General features: G+C 56.9%; 1 protein-coding gene across 1 annotated transcript in view; it reads right to left on the bottom strand.

Moving 5' to 3' along the window:
• Positions 1-8,296, bottom strand: part of ATP6V1B1 (ATPase H+ transporting V1 subunit B1) — a 26,593-nt gene that overhangs the window by 13,752 nt on the left and 4,545 nt on the right. Inside the window, exons 2-6 of the mRNA XM_032441586.1 lie at positions 8,043-8,183; positions 7,816-7,955; positions 6,086-6,187; positions 5,144-5,241; positions 3,448-3,488 (exon numbers count right to left, since the gene is read on the bottom strand). Coding sequence (XP_032297477.1) covers positions 3,448-3,488; positions 5,144-5,241; positions 6,086-6,187; positions 7,816-7,955; positions 8,043-8,183 — 522 coding nt within the window. The remainder of the gene's footprint in view (positions 1-3,447; positions 3,489-5,143; positions 5,242-6,085; positions 6,188-7,815; positions 7,956-8,042; positions 8,184-8,296) is intronic.

Raw genomic sequence — 8,296 nt, 5'->3', positions numbered from 1 at the left:
TATGGGCAGCAGAGAGACAGCGGCGGGCACAATCGCCTCATAGCTATGGGGCAGATGAGAGACATGGGGGGGCACAATGCAGCTTTCAAGCTGAATGGGCCAGAGAGAAGACATGGGGGGCACAATGGCCGCTCAATGCTATGGGGCAGAGCAGAGACATGGGAGGCACAATGCGCTCAGTGCTTGGGGCAGAGAGACGACCGATGGGGCACAATGCGCTCAATGCTATGGGGCAAGAGAAGACATTGGGGCACAATGCGCTCAATGCTATGGGCAGAGAGAGAATTGGGGGGGCACAAATGCCCGCTCAATGCTATGGGCAGAGAAGACATGGGGGACAATGCGCTCATGTATGGGGGCAAGAGAGACATGGCGGGGCCACAAGCGCTCAATGCTATGGGGCAGGAGAGAGACATGGGGGGCACAATGCGCTCCGTGCTATTGGGTCAGAGAGAGGACATGCGGGGCACAATGCGCTCATGTGCATATGGGCAGAGAGCAGACATGGAGGCACAATGCGCTCAGTGCTATGGGGCAGAGAGAGACATGGGGGCACGAATGCGCTCAATGCTATGGGCAGAGAGAGACGAGTGGGCGGGCCACAACGCGCTCAGTGCTATGTGGCAGAGAGAGCAGACTGGGGCACAACTGCGCTCAATGCTATGGCGCAGGAGAGACATGGGGCACAATGCGCTCAGTGCTAGGCAGAGAGAGACATGGGGGGCACCAATCCGCTCAATGCTAATGGGGCAGAGAAAGAGGAATGGGGGCACAATGCGCTCAGTGCTATGGGGCAGAGAGAGACATGGGGGGCACAATGCGCTCAATGCTATGGGGCAGAGAGAGACATGGGGGGCATCAATGGCGGCTCAAGGCTATGGGCAGAGAGAGACATGGGGGGCAACAATGCGCTCAGTGCTTATGGGGCAGAGAGCAGACTGTGGGCCACAAGGCGCTCAGATAGTATGGAGGCCAGAGAGGAACATTGGGGCACAAAGGCGCTCAATGCTATGGGGCAGAGAGAGACTGGGCGCACAATGCCCGGCTCAGTGCTATGGGCAGACAGGAGAACATGGGGAGCACAATGCGCTCAATGCTACTTGGGCAGGAGAGAGAACATTGGGGGCACAATGCGCTCAATGCCTATGGCAGAGAGAGACATGGGGGCACAATGCGCTCAATGCTATGGGGCAGAGAGAGACATGGGGGGCACAATCGCTTCAGTGCTATGGGCGAGCAGAGACATGGGGGGGGCACAATGCAGCTCAAATGGCTATGGGGCAAAGAGAGACAGTGGGGGGCACAATGCGACTCAATCTATGGGGCATAGAAGGACGATGTGGGGCACAATGCGCTCAGTGCTATGGGGCAGAGAGAGACCAATGGCGGGGCACAATGCGCTCCATGCTTATGGAGGCAGAGAGCAGGACACGGGGGCACAATGCGCTCAATGCTTATGGGCTAGAGAAGACATGGGGGCCACAATAGCCGCTCAATGCCTATGGGCAGAGAGAACGAGGGGGCAACATGCCGCTCCAATGCTTATGGGGCAGAGAAGACATGGGGGCGGCACAATGCGGCTCAGTGCTATGGGGCAGAGAGAACTGGGGCACAATGCGGCTCCAGTGCTATGGGGCCAGAGAGAGACCATGGGGGCACAATTTGCGCTCAATGCTATTGGGGCAGAGAGAGAGACATGGGGGCACCAATGAAGCTCAGTGCTATGGGGCAGAGAGAGACATGGGGGGCACAATGCGCTCAATGCTATGGGGCAGAGAGAGACATGGGGGGCACAATGCGCTCAGTGCTATGGGGCAGAGAGAAGAGACATGGGAGGGCACACATGCCGTCGCTCAGTGGCTATGGGCAGAGAGAGGACAATGGGGGCACCAATGGAGCCTCAGTTGCTATGCCGGGGACAGAGAGAGACATGGGGGGCACAATGCGCCTCAGGTGCTGATGGCGTGAGGAGGACATGGGGGGCACATGCGCTCAGTGCTATGCGGGCAGAGAGAGGACATGGGGGCACAATGCGCTCAATGCGATGCGCTGTTTTTTTTTGTTTTGAGCAGAGAGCAGACATGGGGGGCACCAATCGCTCAATGCTAATGGCGCAGAGAGAGACATGGGTGGGCACAATGCGCTCAATGCGATGGAGGCAGAGAGAACATGGGGGGCACAATGCGCTTCAACTGGCTATGGGCAAGAGAGACATGGGTGGCCAATGCGCTCATGCTCATGGGGCAGAGAGAGACATGGGGGGCCACAATGCGCTCCAGTGCTTTTGGGAGAGAGAGATCATGGGGGCAACAATCGCTCAATGCTATGGGCAGAGCAGAGACATAAAACCGGGGGGCACAATGCGCCAATGCTATGGGGCAGAGAGAGACATGGGGGCACAATGCGCTCAATGCTAGGCGGCAGAGAGAAGACATGGGGGCGGCAGCAATTGCGCTCAGTGCGTATTGGGGCAGAAGAGAGACATGGGGGGCACAATGCCGCTCAATGCTACTGGGGCCAGAGAGAGCGACATGCGGGTCCACAATGCGCGTCAATGCGATGGGGGCAGAGAGAGACAATGGGGGCACAATGCGCTCAATGGTATGGGCAGGAGAGAGAACATGGGCACAATGACGCTTCGAGTGCTATGGGGCAGAGAGAGACATGGGTGGGCAAACAATGCGTCAGTGCATATGGGGCAGAGAGAGACATGGGGGCACAATGCGCTTCAATGCTATGTGGGCAGAGAGGAGACGCATGGGGGCACAATGAGCTCCAGAGTGCTCATGGGCAGAGAGAAGAGACATGGGGGCACAATGACGCTCAGTGCTATGGGCAGAGAAAGAAGAGACATTGGGTGGGCACAATGCTGCCATGCTATGGGCAGAGAGAAGACATTGGGGGGCACAATGCGCTCAGTGCTATGGGCAGAGAGAGACATGGGAGGGACAATCGCTTCAGTCTATGGGGCAGAGAGAGAATGGGGGCACAATGCGCTTCCAATGCGATGGAGCAGAGAGGAGACATGGGGCACAATGCGCTCAGTGCTTATTGGGCAGAGAGAGACCACGGGGGGCACAATGCGCTCAGTGCTATGGGCAGAGAAGAGACATGGGGGAACCAATGCGCTCAGTCTATGGGGCAGAGAGAGACAGGGGGGGCACAAGTGCGCCTTCAATGCTATGGCGCAGAGACAGACACGGGGGCAACAATGCGCTCAATGGCTATGGGGCAGAGAGAGACACGGGGGCGCACAATGCGCTTCAATGCTGATGGGGCAGAGCAGACGACATGGGGGGGCACATGCGCTCAATGTTATGGGGCAGAGAGGCAGACACGGGGCACAATGCGCTCAATGCTATGGGGCAGAGAGAGACGATGGGGGCACAATGCGCTCAGTGCATTTGGGCAGAGGAGAGACATGGGGGCACAGATGCGCTCAAGTGCTATGGGCAAGAGAGAGACATGGGGACACAATGCGCTCAATGCTATGGGCCAGAGAAGAGACATGGGGGGGCACAGATGCCGCTCAGTGCTTAATGTGGCAGCACGAGAACAGGAGCGGGCACAATGCGCTTCAGTTGCTATGGGGCAGAGAGAGACATGGGGGGCACAATGAAAGGGGAAGAGAAAGAGGAAGAAGAAGTGGAGGAGGAAGAGGAAGGGGGAGGAAGATAGAAGGAGATTGGGGGGGAAATGAAAGAGGAAGGGGATGAAGAGGAGGAGGAAGAGGAAAAAGATGGAATGGGAAGAGGAGTAAGAGGAAAAATAGAAGAGGAAGAGAAGAAGGATGATGAGGAAGAGGAGGGAAGGGAGGAATGGGAAGAGGAGAGAGATGGAAGAGGAAGAGGAGGAGGAAGAAAGAGAGGAAGAGGAGGAGAAGGAAGAGGGAGGAAGATGGAAGAGGATGAGAAGAGGAGGAGGGAGAGGAAGATGGAAGTGGAGGAGGGAAGTAGAAAAGAAAGAAGAGGAATAAGAGGGGGAAGATGGAAAAGGAAAAGAAGAAGAGGAGGAGGAAGAGGAGGAAGATGGAAGAAGAGAAGAAGAGGAAGAGGAGGAGAAATAGGAAGAGGAAGAGGAAGAGAACGGGGCTGATGAGGAAGAGGAGGAGGGAAGGGAGGAATATGGAGAGAGATGGAAGAGGAAAAGGATTAAGAGGACAAGGAAGAGGAAGATGGAAGTAGAAGAGGAAGAGGAGGAGGAAGAAAGAGAGGGAGAGGGAAGGGAGGAGGAGGAGGAAGAGGGAGGAAGATGGAAGGGAAAGAGGGAGATAGAAGAGAAGAAGGAGGGAAGTAGAAGAGGAAGTAGAGGAATAAGAGGAGGAAGATGGAAGAGGAAGAGAAGAAGAGGAGGAAGAGGAGGAAGAGGAAGGGAAGAGGAAGATTAAGAGGAAGAGGAGGAAGATGGAAGAGGAAGAGGAGAAGGAGGAAGAGAAGAAGAGGAAGAGGAGGAGGAGGTAGAGGAAGATGGAAAAGAAGAAGAAGTGGAAGTGGAAGGGGAAGAGGAAGAGGAAGATTAGGAGGAAGAGGAAGATGAAAGCAGAGAAGAAGGGAAGTAGAAGAGGAGGAATAAGAGGAGGAAGATGGAAGAGGAAGAGAAGAAGAGAAAGAGGATTAGGAGGAAGAGGAAGAGGAGGGAAGAGAGGAAGAGGGAACAGGAAGAGGAGGAAGAAGGAGAAAGATGGAAGAGGAAGAGAAGAGGAAGAAGATTAGGAGGAAGAGGAGGAAGATGGAAGAAGAAGAGGAAGAGGCTTAGGAGGAAGAGGAAGATGGAAGCAGAGGAGGAAGAGGAAGAGAACGGGAATGATGAGGAAAAGGAAGAAGGGAAGGGAGGAATGGGGAGAGAGATGGAAGAGGAAGAGGAAGAGAAGGAGGAAGAAAGAGAGGAAGAGGGAGAGGGAGAGAAAGAGGAAGAGGAGGAAGAGGAAGATGGAAGCAGAGGAGGAAGAGGAGAAGGGAAGTAGAAGAGGAAGAGGAAGAATAAGAGAAGGAAGATGGAAGAGGAAAAGAATAAGAAGAGGAAGAGGATTAAGAGGACAAGAAAGAAGAAGATGGAAGAGGAAGAGGAAGAGGATGAAGCTGAAGCTGAAGATGAAGATGATGAAGATGATGAAGCTGAAGCTGCTGAAGGCCGTGACACTGACGTGGGGTCGTTGGCCAGGTTGAGGAAGAGGCAGACGTTGCCCAGGGCCCCGCTCTGCTCAAAGTCCGACTTGAAGAACCGCGCCGTCTCCGCGTTCACCTGGAAACGGGGGGCAGGGTGACACACTGCGACCCAGAGCGACCCATAGCGACTGACACCGAGACCCACTGCGACCCATAGCGACCCACTGAGACCCACTGAGACCCACTGAGACCCACTGAGACCCATAGCGACCCACTGAGACCCACTGAGACCCACTGAGACCACTGAGACCCACTGAGACCCCACTGTGACCCCACTGCTGACCCACTGAGACCATAGCGACCCACTGAGACCCATTGAACCCACCTGAGAACCCACTGAGTAACCATAGCGACCCACTGAGACCCACTTGACCCACTTGACCCCACTAGACCCACTGCAGACCCATAGCGACCCACTGAGACCCATTGAACCCACTGAGACCCACCTGAGAACCCATAGCACCCACATGAGACCCACTGAGACCCACTGAACCCAACTGCAGACCCATAGCACCCACTTGAGACCCACTGAAACCCACTGAGACCTAGCGACCCCACTAGACCCACTGAGACCCACTGAGACCCACTGAGAACCCACTGTGACCCCACTTGAACCCACTGAGACCCACTGAGACCCATAGCGACCCACTGAGACCCACTGAGACCCACTGAGACCCATAGCGACCCACTGAGACCCACTGAGCCCACTGAGACCCATAGCGTACCCACTAGACCCTACTGAGACCCACTTTTGACCAGCTGAATCCCACTGAGACCCCTGAGACCCTATAGCGACCCACTGAACCCACTAGACCCACTGAACCCCATAGCGACCACTGAGACCCACTAGAGTACCACTGGACCCACATCACCCCACAGTGCCCCCCATCTCCCCCCCACTCTCCCCCATCCCCGCTCACCCCCATGGCGGCGAATACGATGGCAAAGTTTTCCTGGTGGAAATCCAGCACGTCCTTGGAGCGCTGCACGAGGCCGGCCTGGCGGCAGATCTGAGCGGCCAGCTATGGGCAGCAATGGGCATCAGACAGTTATATGGGCACACAGCTATGGGCTGAGCCACACAGCTTATGGGCCGATCTGCTAGGGGCACAAGCACCAGCCCGGCCTGGCGCCAGATCTGAGCAGCAAGCTATGGGCAGCAATGGCATCCAGACAGTGATATTGGGCACACATCTATGGCACACAGCTATGGCAGACTGCTAGGGCAACAGCACCACCTGCCTGCTGCAATCTGACACCAACTATGAGTGCAGCAATGGGCATCAGGACCAGATATGGCACCACACTATGGGGCACACAGCGCTATGGGGCAGAGCTGCTATGCGGGGCCACAGCACCATCCCGCCTGGCGGGCAATCTGAGCTGCAAATCTATGGGCAGCAAATGGGGCATCAGGGACAGTATATGGGGCACACAGCTATGGGCACACACTATGGGCACACAGCTATGGGGCAGAGCTGCTATGGGGCACAGCACCAGCCCGGCCTGGCGGCAGATCTGAGCAGCCAGCTATGGGGCAGCAATGGGGCATCAGGACAGTATATGGGGCACACAGCTATGGGGCACACAGCTATGGGGCAGAGCTGCTATGGGGCACAGCACCAGCCTGGCCTGGCGGGAGATCTGAGCGGCAAGCTATGGGGCAGGAGGGGGTCAGGACAGTATGGTGCTATGGGGCACACAGCGCTATGGGGCACAAAGCTGAGCTATGGGACACAGCACCAGCCCGGCCTGACAGCAGATCTGAGCAGCAAGCTATGGGGCAGGAAGGGGTCAGGACAGTATGGTGCTATGGGGCACACAGCTATGGGGCAGAGCTGCACTATGGGGCACACAGCGCTATGGGGCACAGAGTTGCACTATGGGGCACCGAGCTGAGCTATGGGGCACAGAACCACACTACTGGGCAGAATTCTTGTTATGGGGCAAAGAGCCACTATGGGGCAGAGAGCTATACTATGGGGCACAGAGCTGCTATGGGGCACAGAACCGCTATGGGGCACAGAACCGCTATGGGGCACAGAGCTGCGCTATGGGGCACACAACCCTGCTATGGGGCACACAACCCCGCTATGGGGCACAGAGCTGCGCTATGGGGCAGACTCACCTCACTATGGGTCACTCACCTCGTTGTGGGGCACAGAGCCGCTATGGGGCACAGAGCCGCTATAGGGCACACAGTCGCTATGGGTCAGACTCACCTCGCTATGGGGCAGCCTCACTCACCTTGTTGTGGGGCACAGAGCTGCGCTATGGGGCACACAGTCGCTATGGGGCAGCCTCACTCACCTCGTTGTGGGGCACAGAGCTGTACTATAGGGCACACAACCCCACTATGGGGCACAGAGCTGCACTATGGGGCAGAATCCTTGTTATGGGGCACAGAGTTGCGCTATGGGTCAGACTCACCTCGTTGTGGGGCACAGAGCTGCACTATGGGGCACACAACCCCGCTATGGGGCACAGAGCTGCACTATGGGGCAGACTCACCTCACTATGGGTCACTCACCTTGTTGTGGGGCACAGAGCCGCTATGGGGCACACAGTTGCTATGGGTCAGACTCACCTGGTTGTGGGGCACAGAGCTGCGCTATGGGGCACACAGTCGCTATGGGGCAGCCTGACTCACCTCGTTGTGGGGCAGCCCCGCAGCAGAGAAGATGGGGATCTTCTGCCCCCGTGCGATGCTGTTCATCACGTCGATGGCCGAGATCCCCGTCTCGATCATCTCAGCCGGGTACGTGCGGCCGTGGGGGTTAATGGGCTGCCCTATAGGAAGGGGCAGGACCCATAGAGACAGAGCTGTGGGGCTGCCCCATAGAGCACGAGGTGTGGGGCTGCCCCATAGCGCCGTACCATTGATGTCCAGGTAGTCCTCAGCCAGCACTGGGGGGCCGCCATCAATGGGGCGGGCGGAGCCATTGAACACACGACCTGAAGGGATCAATGGGGCCAATGGGGCCAATGGGGTCAGTGGGGACAATGGGGACAATGGGGTCAGTGGGGACAATGGGGACAATGGGGACAATGGGGTCAATGGGGACAATGGGGACAATGGGGACAATGGGGTCAATGGGGTCAATGGGGTCACTGACCCCCACAGCCCCCCA

Source organism: Coturnix japonica, assembly GCF_001577835.2.
Source record: "Coturnix japonica isolate 7356 chromosome 4 unlocalized genomic scaffold, Coturnix japonica 2.1 chr4random350, whole genome shotgun sequence".
In the NCBI taxonomy this organism is placed as follows: Eukaryota; Metazoa; Chordata; class Aves; order Galliformes; family Phasianidae; genus Coturnix; species Coturnix japonica.
Note: the sequence above shows the minus strand (reverse complement) of the source record. Positions and strands in the feature narration are given on the sequence as shown.